Source organism: Tiliqua scincoides, chromosome 3 (assembly GCF_035046505.1).
Source record: "Tiliqua scincoides isolate rTilSci1 chromosome 3, rTilSci1.hap2, whole genome shotgun sequence".
NCBI classification, from domain to species: domain Eukaryota; kingdom Metazoa; phylum Chordata; class Lepidosauria; order Squamata; family Scincidae; genus Tiliqua; species Tiliqua scincoides.
The window spans coordinates 158,035,686-158,062,529 of NC_089823.1; the positions used below are offsets into that span (position 1 = coordinate 158,035,686).

The 26,844-nt window shown below is 42.5% G+C and overlaps 1 protein-coding gene across 2 annotated transcripts in view; it reads right to left on the reverse strand.

Moving 5' to 3' along the window:
* The window catches only part of PRKG1 (protein kinase cGMP-dependent 1), an 837,851-nt gene that overhangs the window by 258,161 nt on the left and 552,846 nt on the right, over positions 1–26,844 (reverse strand). For both annotated transcript variants that reach the window (XM_066620308.1, XM_066620307.1), the window contains exon 4: positions 16,777–16,882. In XM_066620308.1, the coding sequence (XP_066476405.1) occupies positions 16,777–16,882 (106 nt within the window). The remainder of the gene's footprint in view (positions 1–16,776; positions 16,883–26,844) is intronic.

The window sequence follows — 26,844 nt, forward strand, 5'->3', positions numbered from 1 at the left end:
GCATTGATTTATATGTAGCATGATGGTATTATTCTTCCAAATTATGATTTTAGTGATTTTGGCCACTAGTAGTGTCACACCCTCCCCCAAGGGTGTCACTAACACCTTATTGCAACAGTTCTCAAACTTTTAGCACTGTGACCCACTTTTTAGAATGACAATCTGCCCAAGACCCACCAGAAGTGATGTCATGGTAGAAGTGACATCATCAGGCAAATTAAAATAAGTATAAATAAAGTAAAACAAATAATTAAATTAGCAGAAGACAGCCCTGTTCCATGAAGTGAATTTCCTCTGTAGCCTGCCTGCAATAACACACACACACACACACCCCTCCAAAATCAGTAAGGTTTTCAGCCCTTCCCAGTGCCCAACTCAGTTCAAGAACTTCTGTTTAAACCAGATCACTGTCAGGATCAACCTGGCTTTCCATGTCTCAGAAAAGTTCACCTTATCAGCTGAAGCCTCTGTTTTGATCCTTTTTAGTGGGGGAGGGGGAGGCTACCTTCTGGAGCACTAGTTTAGCCCCAGGTGCATAGGATCAGGACCATTCTGGTAGCCTTGCACTCTTCTTCACCTGATCTTCCACACCAGCCAAGGCACATTTGCTTACTCGCGAGTAAATACGACCATGAGGTTTAGTTTTGCTTTCCAGAGGTCTCAATACATTCATCTGCTTGGAGGGCGAGACTTCCTCTTCACGTGTTTTTCGGGGCTGCATTCATTGGATCAGGAACATTCTGGTGTCATTGGATACCTCTCAGCCTGCCCTTTCTGACGGACTAAGGCAAGTTCACCAACCCACGAGTAAACACATGATACAGCTCACTTTCACTTTCCATAGGGATCCATGCATTTTTTGTTCTCCGGTTTTTTGGCCATAACTTTTGATAGAAAGGAGATATTTCACTCTGGTTTTCTGCATTGTATTCAGCTCAAAAGTCCACATCCAGTGGTATACAACATGATGGGGTTACTCCTAACCACCACGATTTTAGTACATCACCCCCAGTGCATGTCACCCCCGTGCGCTTCACCCGGTGTAGCCCGCACCCACCGCACCTCCTAGCTACGCCACTGCAAGGGGCTTTATTGCATGTCGTGGTCGAGCAGCAGTTACTGGGCAGCATCGGGGCAGCCCTGGGCAGCATCTCTGTTCACACCTTCCCTGCTCCAAGTCCTGTGTGATACTTTTCCTATAAATAGATGTGATATTTTTCAGTGATAACAAAATAAAAACACATAACATCACTTTCTACACTTCTCATTTTTTTTAAAGCCCAAAATCTGCAAAAAAAACCAACACAATTTTCTAAGAACTTTACATATTGGTCACTGTAGACTGGTTGGGCTGGACTGGGGGGGGGGGTGGATGAGTAACGACTGTGGCTGCATCTGCTGACACTATACCCCCTCTATCATCTAGCTAGTATGCTTTTAAATTATTATAACTTATTCAAAATGCACCCTAGGAATAAAAACACATAACACTGCTTTCCGCACTTCTCATTTCTGTCAAAAAATGAAATCATGAAAAAAGAAATGACAAATCACACCTCTGTCTATAAAGTAACTACCTAACGTGTTTCCCTGCATGGTAAAAGTTGTTATGCTTTAAAAATGTTATATGAAGGCAGTATCCTCAGAGGATCAACTAGGTTAGTATAAGGAGAAAAGCAGCTACTTGGCTCTAGAGGGATTTTGAATGCAATTTTGATTTAGAGCTAAACTCTTAAAGCAAGCCAAAAAGCTCCATTCACAAATGGAGGCTTGTTACTTGACAACAAGCAATACATTCCTGTGTGTAGGAATCAACCATAACAAATAAAAACAACACAAATAGAGGTTTCTTGATACCTTGGACACAGTGGAGGCTGTTAACTCATTCAGGTATGATTCATAAACTATTAGATAGATTCTAAAATGATGAGAAAGCAAGGGATGCACAGACTTGTGTAACTGGCTATAGAATATACCACCCTGTAGTTATCATCCTGGAGAGTGGGGACATCACTCACATCAACAATGTGTTGCAACTGTAGCTAGAAAGAGAACACTTCCTTACATATGAGATTGATACACCAAATGCCTGTACCTCTCAAGCCCCAACATGTTGTATCCACATACAAAGAGACAGAGCCAACAGATCTACTCTTGAAGGTAACTATTATGTATTGGGCAACCCAACCCTGACCAACGCCAGCACAGCAGGGCCACATGGCTCACACTGTATCCTATGCTGGCTAGGAGGTCTCCTTGAGGTAATGAGATATTCAGCCCAATCTTATCCTCCCTGGCACCCAGTCAGCGGTGTCAAAGTGGCTGCCGCCTCATCTTATGGGCACTAGACTAGCACTGGGAGTCTACTCAGGGTAAGGGAATTTTACCCCAAGCCACCATGCCAATGGATCTCCTCAGATCGGTGCCCGCTTTTGAGTGAGTGCAGACTCGAAGAGGCCTGTGTCAGGCTGCCCAACCAGGGAGGAAGCACAGGATACGGCAGCAGAACTCTGCCCCCAAAATCCTCCCCTTCCCCCCACCCAGTTCCGCTCTCCCCCATCCCCAAAAACTGCGACTCTTATCAGCACTGAGGCCCAGCACTGGTGTTGCCTCCTTGCTGAGTGCCACAAACATGACAGCACCAGGGAGAATAGGATTGGGCCCACTGTCCCCTCACCAACAGTAAAGTCCCAGCCTGTATAATGGGGCTACTCAGATCTGCATCATCTAAATTGCAGGCACAAGTCTGAAAAACCCCATGTTCAGCTTTCAAGCCTGGGAAGGAGAATAAGATTCAATGCTGATCCTGCCAGGCTTGAACCCCTCTCTGCCCTCCCCACCCTGTCACACCATTTTTCACCCTCTGTTCTGCCTTCCCCCTTCCCTTAACCTGTCCCTGTCTACCCTGGAGCTTACCTGCTCTGTCAGGCTCTCATCTGGGATTAAGCACACCGTCCCACTGGCTCTACGTCCAATCTGGGTGTTACATCATGCCGTAAAGCATGTTTGTGACACCCTAGGCTGGCGCAGCAGTCACTGTGCCATTGACTGGCATAGGATTACACCATAAGAAACAATCTCACTGGAGAGCTGCACTGGAATCTCTGGAATTGTCTATTTCAGAGATGGCGACTAAAGTAAATGATATTGTCAAAACAGCATGGAGGGCATTAGACCTTGGGATCTGTAATCAACCGGCCAACTAGCTGTCAAAATGAAGGAACTACAATCTGAGGTTGAGGAACTGGAAAATTATAGCCACCAGTCCAACATGAGGGTTCATGAATCCCAGAATAAAACAAGCTCAGTGGCTGAAAGCATGATGGTCTGGTCTAAGGAACCATTACCAGATTTTGGACAATAGTTACATGATATTGAACAAGTTATTTAGGGCTCTGGCATTTAAACCACTGTCTAATTGCCTGCCAAAGGATATAATAATTCACTTTGCTAATAACTCTCAGAGAGTGCTTGATGAAATCTGCAAAACCTATAACTCCGTTGCTGTTTAAAGAAGCTCCTTTGTTAGTTTTGCAACCCACAAGCTGCAGAGAAAGGCATAAGTTCTCTCCCATCATTGCTCCCCTGCAGCTGGTATTCTGAGGCATGCTGCTGCTGAACTTGGAGATAGTGCATAGTCATCATTTCTAGTAGCCACTGATGGACCTGTCCTACATGAATTTGCCCAATCCTCTTTTAAAGCCATCTTTTAAAGCTAGTGGTCATCACTCATGGTCATCCTGTGGCAACAAATTTCCCAAACTAATTTCTATTAGTTTTAGTGAGGAATACTGTGCAGATATTCCCCTGGGGCTGGGGATAAGAATAGGCCCTCAGTTTGGCTGTACTTGTCGTAAGAGGCGACTAAACAGCCACCGGGTAGATGGGACTCGTCAGCCTGGGAAGGCAGCTCATCTGAGAGAAGGAAAACTCTGATCCCAAACCTCCACTGCCTTGTGGCTACATCCAGTTATGGAAAAGGCTTCAGGAGACAACCTCGAGGCAAAATCCGGAGCCGGAGTCCCTGAGGCAGTTCATGGCTGAACACAGTCACGTTCTGGCAACTCCTGCGATGCCGCTGGAACCAACCGTATTGGCCTCTGCCTTTCCATTGGACCATTTCAGCGACGTGGAGAGGGGGGATTTGCTGCACGGGTAACAGCCTATCCTCCATACCTGCTTCACCCAGGCTTCGCGCACTGGAGAGAACACTCTGTTCCAGAACCACCATTCAGAACGTGACACCATAGTCTTCCAAGACTGATGAATGCCAACTGTGCAGATAGCTACACCAGCACTGACAGCCTTTCACATTCTGCATGCACTGAATTTGGAATTTGGCCCAGAGTCCTAAGAATCTCAGCATTTGTTTTTAATGAGATTTCTAGCATGCAGAGATATACATAAAAGTGTGGGGGTTGGGCAGGGGGTGTATATGCTGTTTGTTGGCAACCTTCAGTCTCGAAAGACTATGGTATCGCGCTCTGAATGATGGTTCTGGAACAGCATCTAGTGTGGCTGAAAAGGCCAATTCGGGAGTGACAATCCCTTCCACACTGGGAGCAAGTACAGTCTGTCCCTGGTCTGTCTCCCTGGCTATGGGCCTTCCTTCTTTGCCTCTTTGCCTCAGACTGTTGGCCAAGTGTCTCTTCAAACTGGGAAAGGCCATGCTGCACAGCCTGCCTCCAAGCGGGCTGCTCAGAGGCCATGGTTTTCCACTTGTTGAGGTCCACTCCTAAGGCCTTCAGATCCCTCTTTCACTTCCCACAGTAGGTAGGATGATGGATTTCAGCAGGGTATTTCTGACCGCAAAGCCAACACCATGTTCCCTGGTTTCGTTTGGTGGTTTTCCCTGCCAGAAAAATGAGAAAAGGTATAGAGGATAGGCTGTTACCCATGCAGCAAATCCCCCCTCTCCACATCGCTGGAATGGTCCAATGGAAAGGCAGAAGCCAATACGGTTGGTTCCAGCGGCATCGCAGGAGTTGCCAGAGCGTGACTGTGTACAGCCACGAACTGCCTCAGGGACTATTTCTTGCAGGTCATCAGAGAAGCCAGGTGCCATTGTCCTTACATTCCAGGTGCCCAGCTTTCTGTTTTCTGTTGCATGTTGCAGAGTTGTCAATCCGCTTGTCGGTTTTCACCATAAACCCCACGCACCCCGTGAGGTTAACGGACCGTGGCGAGGCAACACCTTACTGACTGGGGACTGCCCAGCTTAAGGCAGGCGGTAGCTGCCCAATGAGATGCAATGATCTCTCCCACCGTCGGAAGCAGCCCCTGGAAGCAGCCCTTCGTACGCCAATCGAACGAAGACTTATAACCGGTAAACTGCTGCTTCCCGTGTTGTGCAGACGCCGTATGGCCAAGCTGGAGTGTCCTCTCCAGTGCGTGTATTGTGTGTATGCACATACGCACAAAAAAGGACAGATCATTTGTATCAGGCAGGATTTGTGACTCTTTCCTGATGGCCACCAAGTACTCTCCCCTAAGGGTATATGAACCCGTTTACCATCACTGCTATTTGCTATTTCTCTCTTTAACCTCTTAATCAGAATTTGAATGAGTTGGTGATGTGATTAGGGCTGATACAGATGAAATGCTACACCATGATTAAAGCAAACCATGGGAGGAAAGGGTAATTTTCATGGGAGACATGAAAGAATGAGCCTCTGACATGGTTAGGAGATCTGGAGACATTACATCTGTACCAGAGCAGTGAGACGCTCCTCTCAATTTCTGTCACATACTCCTTGCTTTCATAATAAGGCTGAGAAACCTCTGTGAAGTCTGCATCTAAATTCATCTTGACAATCTTTTAGAAAAGCTCTATTTAAATCCAAAGCTTAATCACTTAATATGCGCAGAGCTTCTTGCTTTGAAAGAAGCGATAACACTCAATACTTGTATTCTAATTATAAGATCTATTGAAACCAGTAAGACTGTCATTTGTATTGGTTCATTATCTGGGAAATCTCATTAAAATAATAAAACAGTATTTTGTTTTCTTCACCCAAAATAAAGTTAGCTACCAGGTAGCTGAATATTAGAATAGTGCAAAATTGACTGAGGCATTCCAAGATTCAGGGACATGATAAATATGCATAGATTTCAAAGGTATTTTTTTTTGTATTGGCAACCTTCAGTCTCGAAAGACTATGGTATCGCGCTCTGAAAGGTGGTTCTGGCACAGCGTCTAGTGTGGCTGAAAAGGCCAATCCGGGAGTGACAATCCCTTCCACACCGGGAGCAAGTGCAGTCTGTCCCTGGTCTGTCTCCCTGGCTATGGGCCTTCCTTCTTTGCCTCTTAGCCTCAGACTGTTGGCCAAGTGTCTCTTCAAACTGGGAAAGGCCATGCTGCACAGCCTGCCTCCAAGCGGGCCGCTCAGAGGCCAGGGTTTCCCACTTGTTGAGGTCCATCCCTAAGGCCTTCAGATCCCTCTTGCAGATGTCCTTGTATCGCAGCTGTGGTCTACCTGTAGGGCGCTTTCCTTGCACGAGTTCTCCATAGAGGAGATCCTTTGGGATCCGGCCATCATCCATTCTCACGACATGACCAAGCCAACGCAGGCGTCTCTGTTTCAGCAGTGAATACATGCTAGGGATTCCAGCACGTTCCAGGACTGTGTTCAAAGGTAATTTCAAGGGTAAGATTCAAGGGTAATTTCAAAGATTTCAAAGGTAAGGAAAGTATATATGGACCAGGCATGTCTAGTGAACTGGGATGCAAAGATTCATTGGTTGGTGATAGTATATCTAATCTGAATAACTAGAATAGTTAAACCTTGAGGTCAAAGAGGTATTCCTATGTAGAAAAACACCTAAACCCTTGTGGCTGTGAATTAGGGCTGTTATGCTTAGGTTAAGGAAATGAATGACATACTAGGAGTGCTACCAGCACAATCCATACTTTCTGATTTGTTCAAAGGGACCATACGAGGAAGGAACCAGGTCAGAGGATTCCCAATATGTGCTCCCCCCAAAACACTGCACAGAAGGTAGTGACCTGCTTCCCAACATCCTCACCTTGTTCCTTCCTCATGTGGTACCTTTAAACAAAATAGGAATTGCAGAACATGCTGGCAGTGCACCTAGCATGTTCCATACTTCTTTTGTTGAAAGAGACAGTGCAAAGAAGGAGTGAGGTGAGGGGGTACAAGTCCTGATTTCTGCCTTGTGTGTGTGTGTGTGTGTGCTGGTAAGGGAGTGTGAAGAAGATACTTCAGAACAGTACTGTTGAACTGCCATCCTCCTAGCCAGGTGAACATGGAGGAGGAGAAGCCACAAATTTTCTGTGCTTTAGGTGTAACCTGACCTTAAGCTGGGCCTTGGTGCAGGCCAGGCAAAACAATGAACAAAGTCTATGGTGGTATCTCTATTCAAAGAGTGACTGCTATGAGAAAAGGTAAATTTATAAGCTAGGGTCTATCAGCCCAATCCTGTCCACACTTTTCTGTTAGTAAGCCCCATTGACTCGAATGGGACTTACTTCTGAGTTGACATGCATAGGATTGGTCTCTATGTCAGCCAGGAAAAAGGTCAGAGGGAAAGGAATGGGTTACAGAAACAGAACTAGCAAGGAAAATTTTTCTTAAAAAAATTCTTTTTCCTGTTCTGTAGTTAGAGGATAAAACATTTTATTAAAGTTATCTTTTACGATATTTAAATAGAAGATACTCTCTGCCGTATGATATATATCCTACGGTACACCCAGAAAATAATTGGCATGTGTCTGGAGATATTTTGGGAACAATGAACATTGATTCCACAGAGATCACCTGCTCTCTTCTAGAAGAGAGCAGAATAAAAACCAAGCTCAGCAAAAGTAACTAGCAAGGGCTGATTGCATAATAAAGGCAAGATAACTAAATCAGCATACTGATCCATTTCATTTCTGTCCTCAATTCTGTTTCCAGCAGTGACCCCAAACAATAAGGAAATAAGCAGGGGTGGGCACTTGAGTCCTGACGACTCAGCTCGAGTTGAGAAAACACACATTTTCCGCAACTCATGTCAACTTGAATCATAGATGTCACTGACTCGGACATGACTCACAACTTGGGGACAGGGACTTAGAAAGAGTTATGACTTGGAAAAGAGTTATGACTTGAAACTGAGCGATGGCTCGGTTTTTGTGTGTGCTTGCGATTTAGTTTTGTGTGTGTGTGTGCTTGTGTACTTTTCCGCATCGTGCCAAAAATCTTATGGGGCAAACTGGAAACTGGCATTCAGACCAGCAGCAGCAGCAACAGAAGGGGTAGGAGGAGGGTAGATTGACTCCAGGAGGAAGGGGATGGAAGGATGGAAGGGAGGAAGCTTAGGGTTTTTAAAAATTTTTGGCTGCACAAGGCTGGGGGGAAGAACCAGAAGATGGCAGGGGTAGCCAGGAGCACATGGGGAGGAAACTCTCTTTTCAATCTGTCTATCCCTTCCTGTCATGCCGAGCTTGGACATCTCTCAGTTGTTCCATGGTGTGCTCCTTCTGAAGGAGGAACTGCAAGTTGTGAACAGGTGTACGTCACTGGGATTTGTATGGAACCAATAGTTTTTCTGCACTGCTACACTCACCTAAATAACAGCACAACTTTTGTTTACACAAATGAAATGAAAATGGTGGTTGAAGGACTTCAACACATTGCTGACTGCAGATGGGATGGGAACATCAGGGGACTGTAAAATGAGAACTCTCTCTCTCTCTCTCTCTCTCTCTCACACACACACACACACACACACACACACACACACCCCTCATTTTTTTCTGCGGAGTCACACCTAACTTTTGCTGTGACTCATTTCTCATAATGACTCCCTTGAGTAAAAAATGACTCTATAAGCAACTCAGGGCAAGTAGTAATGGCTGCCTGCTATGATTTGTGAGTAGGTTCAGGAGGTCAGCAACTCAACCCGCGACTCAGGAGCAGTAACTCCAGCACATCTCTGGAAATAAGAACCAAGAAGATGGTAACTGCAATGTCCCTCAATTTGGGGGCCTCAGAAATAAGACTGGAGATTTCAGAGGCCAACACACACTGGCTTTATGTATACCACTAAACCTGAGGTATTCAATCTGTGTATCTGGCCTCCCTAGTGAGGGGTGGCTAGCCTCCAGGGGCCTCACCAGGCATCTCAGGGAGAGAGGTGGCTGCAGCTGTGCTGCTCTGCTCAGCTGCACATGCTGCCTCCTGACTTGCTGCTTTCCTGAGGCTCAGAACCAGGTGGGTGGGACAGCGTGAGGTGGGGAGGGTGTGAGAAACATGGTGGGGGGAGGTGGGAGAGAAGGCTGGCTGGGCATCAGCGAAGGTGCTGCATCTCATCAGCATAGGGTGGGTGGGGCAGTGTGAGGTGGGGAGGGCATGTGAAAAGCGGTGGGAGAGAAGGCTGACTGGGCAGCTCAGAGGTGCTGCATCTCATCAACACAGGGACTTCAAACTGGGAGGGAAGAGTACATACAGGCAGCACAGCACTTTCCTCTGCTTGGGAAGGAGGGAGCCCAGCCGGCTCTTGGGGGGGGTGTCAAAATGCCACAGCCTGCATTCTTTCGTCTTGCCTGGGGGTCATAGGGGTGGCATCTGCATGTTGGGGTGTATGTTGTGAGCAGCCCCCATCTACTTTGTGGGTGAGTTGTAATCTTGCTCTGTGTGGCTGCAATCCTATCCACACTTTCCTGGGAGTAAGCCCCATTGACTCAAATGGGACTTACTTCTGAGTAGACCTACTTAGGCTTGGGGTCTGTGTTAACCGAGGATCCTCACCTTTTTCTTTTTCCTCCCCCTTCAAAAAAGAAAAAAAAAAGCCACTCTTGATGGTTTTGTCTCCAAAAATTGATTAAAAAGTAAAAACACCCATTCCTTTTCAACCATCCCCCTTTTTCCTCCTGCCTCCTTTTTTTTGGGGGTGGGGTGGGGTTACTTCCCATGTTAGCTGCTATTATAAGATAAAAGGCACAATCCTAGCTAGGTCTACTCAGAAGTAAGTCAAATTGTGTTCAATGGGACTTACTCCCAGGAAAGTGAGGTTAGGATTGCAGCCAAACAGTCTCTGGTCTCAGTTTGCATCAGTTTGCAATTAGCAGATACACACAAAACAAAGTCTTCCCCTCCCCCAGCAAATTCATCACTTCTCGCCCCCCCCTTTCCAAAACCCTCCAGGTGTGCTGCTAACAAACTCAGGGCACAATCCTAACCAGGTCTACTCAGAAGTAAGTCCTACTTTGTTCAATGGGGCTTACTCTCAGGTAAGTGTGGTTAGGATTGCAGTCTCAGAGTGCTGGCAGCTGTTTTTTTGTTTCTAGTGTATAATTATAACACCTTCATCCTCATTTTGGGGGTAACTGAGGTGAGGTGATGTAATGGGGAGCTATGGCCAATGGCCACAAGGATCAGGGAAGCCGTGGGCTGGAAAAGTTTGAGAACCACTGTACTAAACCATGCTCTGGTTCCCCCCCCCCCAAAAGAAAGTTCTTTGTCCAACTACTCTAGAATACAATCTGCAATAGACTAGTGCACAATTACTCTGGAATCCAGGTCCAGACCAAGGAACAAATTCATCATAAACACTACAATGACATTCAAATGCCTATCATGATTGGACAGCTGGCAATTTAACTCTATTATCCTTTCTTGGAGAGTGATTCTTTTTCTCATTTCAGTTCTGCATAATGTTTTGATTGTCTGAACTGTTGTCATTTAATCTATAACTATCTATAAGAGCCAGGATGGTGTAGTGGTTCAGGAATTGGATTTAGATGTGGAGGATCCAGGTTCAAACCCCTGCTCAGCCATGAAGCTTCCTGGATGACCTTGGGCCAGTCACTCACTCTCTTTCTCTCTCTCAGTCTCACCTACCTCACAGGGTTGTTGTGAGGACCAAAGGAGGGAAAGAACCAGGTACACCACTCTGAGCTCCTTGGTAGAAGGGTGGTATAAAAATTAAACAAATGAATGAACTATCCTTAGTCAGTGTAGTGATACAGCTTTCTGAGGGAGGCTTGGAATCCACCCCTTGAAACATACAAACATGCAGAGGAGAACTCTAGCAGCAACTACAAGTAAGGAGGGGAGACTGTCCCCCAGAAGATCACTAACAACTGGCAATGCTGGTAGCTTCCAGGTAGGGGTAGCAGTTATCCCTGAGGCTGAACTGTAAAGACAGATTGCCACCAAAGGGGACAATGCTAAACAGGGTCATCCTTGGGGCTGCACTGAGGATGAGGGTGTCGTCACTTTGGTTCCCCTCTGGGACTAATCCCTGGTGAGAGAAGGGAAAGTTGGAGGGAGTATTGGGAGTTGCAGTACCAAGTGTGCCATATCATTTTTCCTCCTATGACTAGACCCTGGGTGAGAGACAGCAGTGGTCCCTGGGTGAGAGGGGGTAATTTTGTACATTAGCATGTGTTATCTGAGAGCAGAGGAGGGGACAGAAGTGGATGGAGCACTCATATTAGCATGGTGATGGGCAGAAGAAGGTATGATGGTGCAAGAAGAGCAGGCTGTTACAGGGGAAGGAAGTGCAGTCATTGACAGACTATTTCCTCCTCTGGACCTCCTTCCAGATAACAGGGTTTAGGAGGCTGTAACAGCTAACTTTTAGCCTGAAACTGCTGTTATGCAATGTCTGATCAGTTAATAATGAAACCATCCTCACCTGGAGTATAATCCTGGATGACTGAGTTGAGCTGGCCTGCTTCATAGAAATCTAGTTGAATCAGACAAGTGGGATGAAACTCTCCTATCTTCCAGGTCTCAAAATGCTACAGCAGCCAAGGCTTCAGGGTTGGGTAGGAGGAACTGTGGTAGTCTATCATCATCAATATATTCCCCTGTCCTAGTGTTCTTCCCACAGATCACTGTGTTTTAAGGGTCTATTTCTGGACAGAGTGATTTAGTACTTTGCTTTTTTCATGGTTGACCACAATCTCAGCCCCCACCCCATGCTATTTTTAGGTGAAAATACTTTCAATGCATGTTTTTCCCTCCAACTAAAAACAACTTGATTTGGGATCAAAACCACAGCAGGTAAAAGGCACTAAAGGCCCCCAACCCCCTGCAGTCCCTCCTTGCTATTTATAAAGAAAACTAATAATGAAATTTATCGCTCTTGAGCAAGTCCACGCCTAGTTTGGTGTTAGAAGGCTTCACAATAGTAGAGGGGAAAAAAAAAAAGAATGATCAGAATCTCTGGACCTTAGTTGTGGAGTTAGAACAAAGATCTAAGTAGCTTTTGCAATCCTACTATGTATGTATGTCCTGACTTTCTCTGGTTTTCACAGCTTGATATTTTCCACAATTCAGTGAATCATTTGTCATTTTGCTGTGCTTTGTGGCTCAATCTAGTAGAACAAGTGTGTGAATTTTAGCAACTTGACTTGCTAGACCAAAGTCCACATCCCAATGTTAAGGTCCCCTGTTTGTTTTCCATAAAGCTGAAAATATTTCTGCTCCAGTCACAGGCCTTTATCACTCTCTGTTATAACATTTTAGGTTGAAATGGTTCAAGACAACATGCTGTGATAGATTTGTTATAGTGACAATACTTAGAAGGAGTGAAGAGTTTAAACAACACCGGAAAACAGGAAGAACAATTTACACAAATCCTCTCAAATAACCTGAAGTCAAAAAGTCAACATTTTTACTATGGAAAAATTCCAGTGCTAAAATCTTTTTAAATGAGCCAATTTAATGCAATAATGATTGTGATGTTCCGTGAATATACAAAGATTAATCTCTTTCACTGGCACTGTCTCATTACTGTGCACAGGGGCACAGCTATCATGGATTGCCCCTTCCCTTTCCAACCTCTCATGCCATGTAACATCCAGTTCAGTTTTTGGTGTCCAGTGTTCTAGTAACCTTGTTATCAGGCCTATTTAAGAGTATTTGTGCAAGGGACTATTTTTCAGTTTACGCTGACTGCTCCTGCTGGGATAAATAAGCTATGAAGAAGTAAGAAAAAAAAAGTTTTATTTTAATTTGTGTGCATACAACAGGAAAACAGATACTGAAAGGAAGTTTAACTAAAAATGTTCTTTTTACTCTGAAAGTGAAGTATGGTAGTATCCATTCAGAGAACGCTTATTACAATGATCTGTGATTCCCCCAGAACACATATGTTCTCAGCAGCACAAAGCCTACCATACAATGTCAAAAAGACTTTGAGGAATATTGGGGTAAAATGAGATGTGACTGCCACATGTCATTCAATCTGCCTGACTCCAATGCTGATGTTTTAGAAGATAAAGTGCTTGGTATATTTGTGTTTAGGAATCAATTAAACCAGCATTTTTAAACATTTGTCCCCTGCCATACCATTTTGCATGGTCCACCTATTGGAAGTACCACTGGAAATTAGATAATCACCAATTACTTCCAGGTTGAGAGGCCAGATGTGACACTACAAACATTGGTAAGAGGCTTAGAGCAGACAAAAAGCACACACTGGAGTTCTGCCCATGGAGCTGAGCCTTCTACTGCTGATTGTTGGGTCATGTTGCTGGTATCACTGCTGGGTGGCAGATGTCCAAAGATTCTACAAGTATCACCAGACAGCACCTCAAGTATTACCAGTGGTACCTATGCTACTGGTTGAGAAACCCGGAACCAGGTCAGGAAGGGGAGGTCCCTCAAGTCTGTGCCAGCAAAATAGCCAGCGCAAACTTGAGAAGCCCCATTACGGGGTTTGGGGATTTCCTGGGGGGAAGGGGACGAAAGTCCTCTTCCCCCAAGGAGATCTCTGGCTGGCTGCCTTGGTGGTGCCGCTGGATGCAGTAGTAGCCATTTTGGTGCAAGTGCACCTGGAAGAGCTGCCAGTTTTAGGATTGGGCAGTTAATGATTTTACATTTTGAATAGTTCCAACCATTTCTCTTAATTCTCAACCTAAATTTATTAACTAACATGAATTAACTACACTAATGACCCAATCCTATCTAGGCCATGCACAGTCATATCTAGTGACCCAACAGCATAAGGCCTGAGCTGTTGGTGTGGCAACTGGTTCACTGTTCTGCAGGCTGCTGCCAGCACTAAAACTTGGAGGCCATGTGTGGGCAGCAGTGCCTACAGAACATCCATTGTTACAGTAAGGTGGTAGGGCGGAGTGGAGAAGGATCAAGGTGGGGACCAGGTCGAGCTGGGTATGGACTGGGGATAGATTCTACAGCAGCTATGCTCACCAGATCCTACCCCTACCTCATGCCCGGCCCAGATTGTCTCTTCCCAGAGGCTCTTCATACTTATGCCCGCAAAAGAGCTGGCCTAGCTCTGAAGAGACCCTTTGGGGAGTAAGTGTCCTAAAGGGAGGTAAGTAAAAAATGTCTTGACTTACCTCTCCTGGGCTATATGGTCCCTAGCCAGTCCATAGCACTCAGCACAAGCTGTGATAGGGGCACTGCATGCTCTGGGCTGGCGGGAGATAGGACTGGATTGTAAAGCATGTGGTTTTACAAGTTATAACTTGAACAAGTTATAGTAAAAGGTGTATATAGTGTCAAGAGCTACTTTTGAGAAGTTGGGAATACTTTGTTGCACAATCTTTACATAAAATCAGTTTTAAACTAAGGTTTAGGAGATGCCGCTGATATGCTCAAAAAAGTAGTTTATAGAGCTGCAGTCTTGTGCTAAGCAATTCTATTGATTTCAGTAGCAGACAATCTATGTGTAAGATGGAAGCATTAAGTGGCCAGAAAGACATAAGAGAACCACTACTTTATATTTAGCAAGGAGAGAGCACCTCTACCTATTCACATAGTATCTTTTCCACTGGCTATTTTCCAGATGCTTCTTCTGCATCTTCTTTTTGGGACAGTCTTTTTGGGACAGGAAAACCTTTATTTAACTTTTTTTATGTAAGCCACTTTGTAAACATTTTTGCTGACAAGTGACATACAAATACTCTTATTAACAACAATTATTATTATTAGAGGCAGATAATGTAATGAGGCCCATGTTTATAGAACTGAATTTTCTTACTTTCTATACGTATATACTTTAATGTAAAAAGAAACCATTTGAAAACGGGAAGCAAATCCAATCAATAATTGTATAATATTTGTAAAATGCCTAGTCATATTAGATATATGGAAATAAAACTGGAAAGAAAATATAATCCCTCCAATCCTAAAATCCATTATAGGTGCAGAATATTCGATATACACACACACTGTCTGTTAGTGCTGACGCTATGTTGATGGGAACACTGGTGTAAAGCCATGCATATCACTTGCTTCCTAATGGTACATTGATTTGATTAGGTGCTACCACTGCTACAGGGAAGCGGACCTAGTCAGATGAACTCTCCGATAAGCATTGGTCCTTGACCAGGGTCCAATCTGGAAAATCCCTGACACCACCCTGGTTTCTGTGCATATAAGTTGAGGCAGAGAGGTTGTAGTTCAGTGGCAGAGTGTATACCTTGCATGTAAAAGATGCCAGGTTCAATCTCTTGCATATCTAGTTAAGTAATTTATCTTAGATGAATGGGTGGGGAAGGCTGGGCAGGGAGAGTGGGAGGAACGGGGCAAGGAGGCTCCAAGAGGGGATGGATCTGGTGGCAAAGACATGCGCTAGAATCCTATCCTGCATACCCGCAGCCTCCCCACCTCCTTTCTCTCCTCTGACTTCTGCTAGCAATTTCACTTGTGCGGGTTCAAGGAGACCCACTGTGGGAAGGAGGCATACAGAGGGGAAAAGGAATTTCAATCCCCTCTGAAGTCTTTCACCTATTTTGCATAGCTGCACCAGTGATGGGGGTGGGGATAGGATTGGGCCATTAAGCACACCTCTGCTCACTGTTTCCATTGGTCTTTTAGTTATTAAGTACAGTTGTCATCAGCAGTTCCAATTATGACAATTCGAAGGTAACAAACACATTTGTGTTGGGTATGAGTTCAATGTATTTCTTTTTCAAGACCTATTCACTTTTCATGGATCTGCAAGTTTAATACAAAGTGACAAATGGATAACTGGAAAGAAAGAGATTCAATAGGAGTAGGACTGAAGAGTAATGAGAACACTGTTGCCCAGGCAACACAAGTTATTTCGTGGTGAACTTTTGTGGTATTCCTTTTACTCTGATCCAGGGCCACACACTTCTGAACTACGATGCCTCGTGATTATTTTTTTATTAAAATAAAACTATTTAATGTCAGCTTAATCACCATGGAGTTGTATATCTCCACAATTTGGTAGTTCTTTGAAGTTCGGAAATACTTGAATAAATATGGAACGATTAAATTTAACTTTAAAGGATAAAAAGGAATATCATTATATCTCTCTTCTCTGAGCCATTCGACCAGTATTTTGTATATGCCTGAAGCAAAAAGCTTTTGTTTCACTTAAGGCATATAATTTTTTAAGATATGCAAAAATCTGCTTTATATGGAAGGTTTTTCATATACCATTTTCCTGATAGACATGATAATTTTATTTCTTTGATGTGTATATTCTTAAATGAGAGATCATTGATTGACTCATAAAAATTTGCTCTTTATCTGCTTACTTGTTTTTTGATACAGTTATAATGGCAGGTGTTATTTTTCTACAAACAACCATGTGGCGGAACAATTACAATGAGAAGAAGGGAACAGTAATGAGGCTACAATCTTCAGTTATTTCTTTTCTTCTTCTTCAAGCTCTTATGTCATACATGTGGGTAAAACAGAAAATTAAAAGCAATGAGTAGAAATGAGCGCTCATCACGCTGCATTCACCCAAAAAAACAAAAAACCAAGAAGTGAGGGCAGCAAATTTATGTGCTTTCCAAAAAATAAACAAGTGCCATACCTTTTTAAAAATTCCATATATTCTGTATGCTTGATGAGGCCAGTCCTCATCATTATTGTTTGAAAACATTGTCGATCAATAGCCCAAAGTTTCACATTTACGAGAGCTGGAAAAAAAACAAGACAAGGGGAAATTTTAATTAGCAAATTTTAATTTAAAAAAAAAACTTTGTGAATTGCAGAGGAAATTAATAATCGATGAGAAAACATGAAAATTGTCAACTTCTTTTCTCCAAACTTTAATTTTAAAAAGAAAGAAAGAAATTCTACTGGGCAATGGATTCAACATGCATTATTCTGATTCAAAAATATTCATTCATATTCATCATTTGATTCAAAGATCTCATCAGATATTTGGGATCAGTTCTTGAGAAAGTCATATTTTCAAAATGTAATGAAACACAGAAAAATAGTTTTCTTTATCAGTACCCACATTCATTCATTTAATACAAACCCTTGATGATTTTCTGTGTCTTTCAGAAAAATATCATAAATTTGGACTTATTAAATAAGCAGATTAAATAGGCAGATTAAATAAGCAGATTAAATAGGACTTTATCTTGTTCTATCTGAAATAAACAAACTCTTGTGTATTTCAGAGAAGTTTCCTGTCCTATTCCAACACAACAGTCCAATTCTAGGTATAATTTTTAAATATATTTAATAAACTATTAATTATAAAATTCACAAAGATTTAGGATAAAATATTCTTACTTCCAAAGAAGTAACAATCTCTATTTATTACATTTAAAATAAATTTGGCTTCTATGACTAAGAAGCTGACCAAAGATAATAGTGGTTATGTACTTTTTAAATAGCTGTGTACTAGTATAATTTTTCTTGAGATAGGGGAAGTTTAAGGAAGTTGGTGAAAAAAGAAAAAGCAAAATATTGTCAAGGACATATATATAGAACCATACATTGAAAACATCTCCCACATTACAGCATGTGGTTAAAAATGAAGCTGTTATGATTTTTATTGTGTGTGTTTTTTGAAGTCTCAAGTGTACCATTTTTTGACCTTGTGTGTTGTTTAAAAGAAAACCAATATGTTCATTGACTACTTTGCCAATAATTCATTTTAGAACATAGGCTTAGACACCATTATGTTGAAGATAACCATAAAAATATGAAGGTTATGTATTTCAAAGAGAAACCAGAATGTAAATAAAATGATTGCATTATTCAATTTAACTATCATACAGCCAGTCCACTCAAAGAGAACTTGGTTTAGGTTTAATATAAATGGGAAAGAGTGAAGCACTCTTTCACTGAAATCAATTAGACTTAAGAATACCTTGGCATGACTTCTTTCATGTGTCTGATACGGAAAAGTGCTACAAGTAAGTGCCCCATCTAACAGGACTGTGTTGTGGCTAATTGTTGGCTTGAGGAAAGGAAAAGGAGCAGAGTGACATGCACTCCTTTCCTTTCATCCACCTCCCAACAGAAGACAACATAGGCCTACACACATTTTGCTGTTGTAAAAGTTAGACGTATTCTTGGATATATTTGGAGTGTTGAATCAAAAAATGGAATTGGTTTTGCCCGATTGGCTCTAGTTTTGGGTGTATGGCATAACCACCTTACATGCCAATTCAAGCTGCTCCCCTTGTGAGGAAGCCATGGTGTCGACTTCCTCATCAAAACCAATGCCATTTTTGGATACAGCACACTAAAAACATCCTAAATTCATTCAAAGAACCTTGGCAACTAAAAAAAGGGTTGGTTAGTTGGTTTTTGTTAGTTAGTTAGTTAGTTTGTTTGTATGTGTGTTTTTGGTAGGTCTTTGAGTTGAACTGGGGCTTTACCTAAGGAGCCCCGGATGCTTAATCACACTTGTAAGGTAAAGAATTTCTCCCTGTTGGATTGGAAGCATAGATAATAGGACTCTGGGGTCACATCTCTCTTCAGCCATCGTTGCAAGGGTCGCTTCCTACAATATGTATCTACACAAGTACAAAAAGGGAATGCACGTGACTTTTACCACCTGCCGTTACTACCCACCTAACTGCAATTGAAAGAGACACAGAGAAGCTTAATGCTTTTAATTTGTCAACAGAGTACTAAAAAAAAAAAGTCCTTTCTCCTCCCCATTCTTGAAGAGGAATGCTATACCTCATGTTTCCTCCTGGAAGTTCATCAGAAAGCTGGTTAGTTAATTAGGGGAGGGAAAAAGGATTATTCTAACCTATAAACAAACAATACCAGAGATGAAGGAGCAAAGCCAAATATTCAAATCGTCTCACTCAACCAGCAATTTGGAAGCTGCCTGCATTTGGCATTTTGATTATCATTTATCTTTTCTGACTGGGATTTTCAGGTCCTGGAATGAATGCATGGCCGCTGGCATGGTGCTGAATAGCAAATGCTCTGAGTAACCTGCAAAGTGATAGAGTGGCTGCAGAATGAATCGAGGCAGTGTGCTGTCATGCGTTTGAGGCTGGATTAAGCAGTCACTTCAAATTTTACCACTAAAGTTTGCCACATCCACTGTACCTTTTATTGGCCTGCTTTTATTCCCTCTGGTTTTCTAGATAAATTACTTGATATTTGTCTTCCTATTCCAAACGCTTGATGATAGTACTAATAAAAACTGTTCTTGGAGGAGATAATGAAAATGTTCCAGCGCACTCATGCATTCTACAAAATTCATCAATAGCCACCTGTTCACTTTTCCAAAAGATTATCTATATCTATGTGTATAAATATACACTCTGACTGTGAAAATGTAACCCTGGCGCTGAAATAATTGTGATGAAAGACATCACTGTGAATTGAAGATAGACATGAAAATACTTTGAGGTCATCTTTGTTTGCATATATCAACCTTAATACTTAGGACAGAAATGCATGTTATACCAGCAAACATGCTTTTCCTAAACATCTCTGATGGTGATGCAAATACAGGAACAAAAGGATGTGCAAGGAAAAAAAATTGTAAGTGGGATGGCATTCTGTTTGCCAATTCTCAACAAAAAATTATCCCCCAATAATTTTTTTCACCATTCAGAGTCTAGGTGCAGGAAAAACAGTGTAATCCCGCAAAACCTTGCTGGAGAGGAGTTAATGGAGAGACTACTGAATGCAAGAGGATTTAAGCACCCCTCGTATCTATACATTAAATGCACCCTAGCTTAGCACTATGAGGAAAACATGATGGGGATTCTGGGGTTGACATCATAGTTATGGCCCCAAAGCCAACACACAGTATTTGAACACATGCAATTAGAACCACTTTTAATTGTCAGTTGTCACTATTTCTCTGTTCCTGAGCCATAACATCTCCAGCAGGAACTACTTCCATGAACAAGGCTGGTTAATTTTGACATATGTATTTAAAGAAAACATTCCCCAGACAAACTTTGGAGTGGGCTACAAAATGAAACCAGTGTACAAACAAGATGTTGTCTGTGTGTTCAAAAGCATGTAGCACTGCCCTGAAGGTCCTGTATAAACACAGGGCTGCCTGGGATTAAAGAGGAGGAAGCAGCTTAACACTTTCTCTATTCACTATTTCCATGCTTCAAATCCCCTCTCCCTAAACTGCTTTTCCCTTGTGGATTCCAAAGGCATCTTTGCAGAGGTTCCTATGTAGTTTTCCCTTATGGTTCAGCTTTCCAAATTAAGAGGAGCAATGACTATAGTCAACAGTTCCCACACATACAACTAATTTTTTTTCAATCAGGAACAGAAGAAGATGCACAAACAGACGGACATTGCAATAGAAATAGAAATATTTCAATAGAAATAGGAGACTGAAACTTTTTCAGTTGTATCTTTGTAGTGAGTGTGCTTATTTAGGCCTATCATTTACAGCTTATAAATTCACATGGAAATGACCAAGTGTATCTTGTCAATATTTTGTATGTGACAGTAGTGAAATGTTTAGACAGAGAGCATGTTTTACTTCCTACAATAAGATTCACATGCACTTATCACTGGTCTGGAAAGATACGGCATATCTCTGAAGTACACTCCAAGGGAAAAAGCAGATAAGCCACAAGCAGTCACTCATACCTCCTTGATCAGCAAAAACCTTCTGAAATATTACATCCTTTCCCCTTACAATCATAAAAGATATCTCCAAGGATCACTGCTCTACGGCACTGCTAGGATCACACCTGTTTATCATGTCTTTCACAATAAAAGTCCCAATGAATCTAATTTAGTGTGCCTTTGGTACAAAATAAGACTGAAAGTCTATGCTGCGTAATCATCCAATACTTAACTTATTAAAGGTAAATGAGATTGATCTGCAATCAATTACACTTGATGGTCACTATTTAGGAAACTGTCCCTTTCAGTTGCAAATGAACACACACACACACACACACACACACAAATAAGTGCTGACTATGCAAAGTTAACAGCTTTATATATAATCGGGCACTATACAAAAAACAAATGATAAGAAAGGCTGAGGTGGTGTTAGTGCTCAACTTGTGTTTAATGCTTGTTCGGACAAAACACAAAAAAGCACCTTTCATCCCTCTCTGGGTTGCATAATCCTAGTTCCTACAGGAATGGTGGATCCACTTGTCTCCACCTGGTCCAAGCCAAGCCAAGCAGAAGACCTTTGCCCCAGAGCTAGTCTGGGATGGGTTTGGGGGGGGGGGCAGCAGAGTGCCCATTGCTGGTTTAGAGTCTTACTGGGGTCTGCAGCCTCTGTAGGTCTCACAGCTCTCCAAGGATGACCACAGGTTTGCCTTCAGGCAGCCAGAGTAGTGGCAGAATAACTCCCTGAGCCCCCTGATCTCCCTCGAAGCTCCTGCTTTGTCACCTTCTCACTACAGATCTTCATTCTCCCCTCCCCCTTTCCCTTGCTTTTCTCTGTCCTCTTTCCCTCTGGGCCTTCTCTCCTTTCTCCAGTCAACTCCATTCTGGTTCCCTCTTCCCTCCTCCTAGCTTCCTCTTGCCTTTCCTGCCCCTCCTGTTTCTCTTTCCCTTTTTTTCATCCTCTGTCCTTCTATCTTGTCTTTCCTTCCTCCATTCTTCCCTTTTTTCCCCCTCCATCTCATTCTTCTTCCTCCCCCCCCCCCCATTTTTCCTGATTTGCTATTATGGGCTGGCACCAGCCCCACCCTTCACTTTCCTGCTGGCAATTGCCCTCTGAGTCTGCAGACGCCTGGAAGCAGGTAACAGTTGATGGAGACATCTGCTTTCCTGAGGCAGTCTGGCTGGGTGCTGTGCTTGACCCTGTCCACACTATGTCACAAAGGACATGGATTTTAATAGTTCAGGGTAAGTCAACACTTATCAACTATCAATAGTTCAGGGTAAGTCAACACTTATCATTTCGTGGAGAATGATCCCAATACAGATAAATTTTTTTTCTCATCAAAAAATAGACATAGCCCGACCTCTGCTTGCACTATATGAAGAACTGAATGAGAAAATAATGCTAGCTGAAAAAAATGGACCACAATTGGAGAAAGTAGTATTGTGTGAGGAAAAAAAATATATATTTTTGCTTATGCAAGGCAAAGGCCCATTTTCCCAAACTGTCATTGCTATTCTCAGTTGAAAAATACCAAAGTGATTGTAAAGTATATATGTAACAGAAAGCAATCTCAGCTGTTTGTAAAACACAACCAAAAGGCTAATTCATTTTCATATTCCAGAGTGGATTGCCACTCATTTTTTCAATCTATGTATTCTCAAGTCAGCTTAGCTATTCTAATAATAATAATGTACAGTAACCTCTCTATGGTTGTACTCCAGTGAGGCAGACCATTAGAATGTCAATATTTTCCCTTCTAGCTATAACTCCAGCACAAACAAACAAACAAAAAACCTCAAAAGAAATGTGATTAAATGTTAGAGTGACTTTTCTTAAAAATATACCTAAAATCAAATGGTCTGCAAATAAATATATAATTTTATGCCCGACATACAAATAGCTTCAGCAGGGTAGGCAATCACTGTAAGCTCTCAGGCTGCTGCATCTTCCTCACCACAGTGGCCCATTCTACTGAAGGGAAACTGTTGCCCCAGTTCTACGCTGCCTAGCCTGCATTTGAACCCTCCGGCATGTCACACTCAGTTTTGGCATTTTGAGGCCTTCTAAGGGTAAGGGAGCATTTGTTTCTTTGCCCCAGGGTAAGTCCCATCAGCCACCATGGATAAATCAGACCTGTGTCAGCAACGCTGGCGCAAGTCTGCATTGATCTGTGAAGGTGGATCAAGCCCGGAAGGGGGTTAGGATTCGGCAGGTGATGCTGCCACTGAACCCCCCCCTTTCCAGACCCAATCCACCCTCCTCTCTGCCTTATCGCCTACCCATTCAATTCCACCCCCTATGCAGCCTTACCTGTACAGGTAAACACCCATTAGAGCATGGACCTAGCTGCTCAGTGACAGCCAGGCCATGCTCCCTGGCATAGTCACATTTGCAACTGCTATAAAATGCATTACGCTGGCGGAACACACATTTCACACCCAGGAATTGGACCATTAGAAAGGCAATTTTTATATTCACTTAAGAAAAGCAGTTTTTAAAAATCACCACAATGAAACACAGTAGAGTTGTTTATATTGTTTCTTTTCAATAAGTCGAATAGCCTTATTCAACTTCTTAACAGTAATATCACTGTCTGATAGGATAGATAGACCAAATCAAAATATACAAAACGATACACAAGCAATTGTAGATGTTACTTCATTGAAATAAAATGAAAAGGTCAAGAAAAATCACATGGTTTGAAAAACATAGAAGAATACAGTATAAACTCACAAGATCTAGTTCTCTGATAAGGGGAAATGATACTAAGGCCACAATCCTATTGCAGCCCTTAAGCTGCCAGAACTAGCATCATTTAGCTGTCTCTGTAAGTGGCATGTGGAGGCCCAACAAGTTTCCCTGCATGTTCCCTGGTGCAGTTAAGACATTGGGGCTGGAGGGAGGCAGGGAGGGGCAGAACAGAGTGGGTAGGGGAGGAATGGGGAGGAGACTGGGGAGAGGCATAGCAAGATTTGGAAGTCAATCCATTCTGGTGCTAGAGGCTAAACTTCTAGGACTGCCCTCTCCACAGGATGTTGCACGCACTCTGGTGGCATCTGCGATGGCAGGGGAAGGAAGGGGAAGGATTGGGTAGTAAGGCTTAGTTTCTAAAAGTTGCTTGGGTCAACACTTACTGAAATCTTTGACTTTGTTTTTTTGAGTGACATATCCCCATGCCATATCACAAACTGCTTTTCAAACTTTCCACATAAGCTGTTTGTGATATGACATGGGGATCTGACATTCAAAATGAAAAAGTTCTGCAGGCATGTGCCCAAGCAATTCTTTGGATTCAAGCCTAAATAATATCTTCTTGAAAAAAGAAAAATGATTTAAAATAAACTCATTTAGTAACCTACATCTTCTTTAGGGTGCGTATTTTAGTAAACAGGATTGGATACAACTTTGAAGTAAATCTATGAGCTGAAGACCCTTACGTAATAGCAATAATGCACAGAAGAACAAAATCGTCTTTACAAGGTTTTAGAAAATCCTTGGTAAGTATTTACTGTGGATTGTCTCCAAGAGTACATTCAAACATTCTTTTGATTTATGACTAGTAAACTCTAGCACACACCACATCTTCTTGTCTAACCATTCCAAAATATTTAACACACATCAACAATAATACTCTTTTCAAGTTTTAAACCATGTTTTAATTTGGTGGGTTAAGAAAACATTACAAACTTTAAAATTAAAGGTAAAAGACCTCTAAATGGCAGTATGATAAAGTATGGGACAAGTACTATATGCTGGTTATACAGGTGTCCCCCACTCATTTGATAGGTTAGGGACCAGAGCAGTGGTGAAAAGCGGACACATTGAAAAGTGGAACCCGGACTTTTTTTAGTTTACAAAAGTTACTTCCAATGCTTTTTAAGCTAGCAACTTACAAATGCCTTATTATCTTGCAAATTCCTGCTGTCACACAAAGATTTCTGCATATGGACTCTCATTACCACCTTCAGGAATGAGAACAGACCTCGAACTAAAGTTGGCATGTGCTCTCTCTCTCTCTCTCTCTCTCTCTCTCTCTCACACACACACACACACACACACACACCCCAAAACAGTTTGAATCACCATGTCATATGCAAATCAACATGGGGAAGGGAAATTTTAGCCTTTAGAAAAGCAAAGAGACATTAGAGTGGAACATGTGTTGAATGAATGACTTCTGTGTATAATTGAAATTGTTGAAAGAGTGCATCATCAAAAAACAAACCTTCAGGAAGATATCTGTATTGGAGGACAATTTGTAGGTGATAATGTGTCAAGTTAATCAACATCCTAGGCTGGCTTTACACTTAGATCCCAGAACACTTAACATGGTAGTAAGGAGGTGAAACTCAAATTGAGCAGGAGCTCAAAGAGGCACCAAATTTCACTGCTCCTTCATCATTGTGCCCCCACACACTCTAAGAGGGTGTAGAGGGGAGGCACTGGCCTAGAGTTCCCACGCCTCCCCCCTCCCCACCCCGCATACACTAGCCACAGGAAAAGAAAGACAAGATAGCTGCAGCCCCTGCTGTTCTCACTCCTGGGTCTCACTGAAAGACAAAGCAAGGTGAGTGCATAGCCTGGAGGCAGCAGCACAGTCCTGCTCTGATCATCCCCCTCCTTCCAGTGGAGTGACTGGGTCAAAGTAGCCCCTTGTTTTTCCTGCAATACTACTGCACAATTGTGTGCTCTCAGTTGTGGTGCTAGAAGGAGAGAAGGACCTCACCAGATTTCATGCTTGGAAGTAATATGCATCGAAGAAGAATTTACTCTAAGGCTGTAATCCAATGCAAATTTGCCTAAGAGAAAGTTCAACTGAAGTTAATGGGGCTTTCTTCTCAATAAAGATGCATATGATTGTGCCATAAGTCCACACGTTTGGACCACACAAAAATATATATTTGATATAATATCAAAAAAGGTGAGATCTTTGTCCAATGGAAACCACCAAGTCAGTTTGTACAAATAAAACTAATTCAATAACTAAACCAGAGAGAGAGAAATTGTGAAGAAATTTAAGCTTTACAGTTGTTCCTTGGAGGTCTACATCTATCTGCAAACTAGATCTCCTGTTATCTAACTTCAGAGAACCGTTAATGTCACCACAAAATGTGCCATTTCTATAGGGGAGAGGTAAATCAAATGTGACTGGCAGGTTGAAACATTGAGTCATTCACTGTGAAACTCTACACAGAAACCAATTTAGGAAAATATTTTCAAGACCCGCTAACTTCTAAATTCTCAGCCTTAAGTACTTTTGCTACTCATTATGCACTATAAAATTGTTTTGCCAGATGAAATATTCACCCATGTAATCCATCTTTCAGCCACTAGCAAAAAAGACTGTACCAGCAGCCCCTTCAGAGAAAACTGCAAGGGACTCGGTAATGGAAAATTATAGAATAACATCCTCCTTCCTTTCATGATGCAGCCTGAGGTTATAGAGCATTTCCCTTATCTAATATGATGGTGGATGCCTTCACACCCATATAAACAATGGGGGATGTTAGAGTTTTTGAAAATATTTTGGCAACCATGTAAATTTTAGTTGCTTTTAGCAAGGAAATTCCATTGTGGCAAAGACACAATTTTGTATTCATTCTCAACTGGTGCTTTTTTAACCTTGTTCATGTGTTCCACTGAGATTGTAAGACACCATTTACAAAATATGCAAAGTGAGGTGGAGAATTCAGACTGTTCCACTTCACACTGCAAGTTGTATTTCTGAATCTTCCACAATGTAAAGAACATCCTGAATATAGTGAGCCAGCACATCACAGATGGGTCTGCATTAAATCTTTCTTCCTGCTGTGGCAAAACATTCTAAAATATGACACACACCCCAAGTCTGAAGTGGAAGAGTCTAGCAGCCCAATTCCATGGGGCCTTCTGCATCAGCGAGTCTTTTAATCTGCTGACGAAAAAGGCCCAGCAACAGCTGTGCTGGCATTGCATGTGATGGAAACAGACAGCTGCTCTGCACAAATGCAAGAGTCAGCTTGGGGCTCTTCCTGTGCCAGTAAGTTGGTTGTAGGGGTGGTCCATAGGGAGGCTGGAGGCATTTCA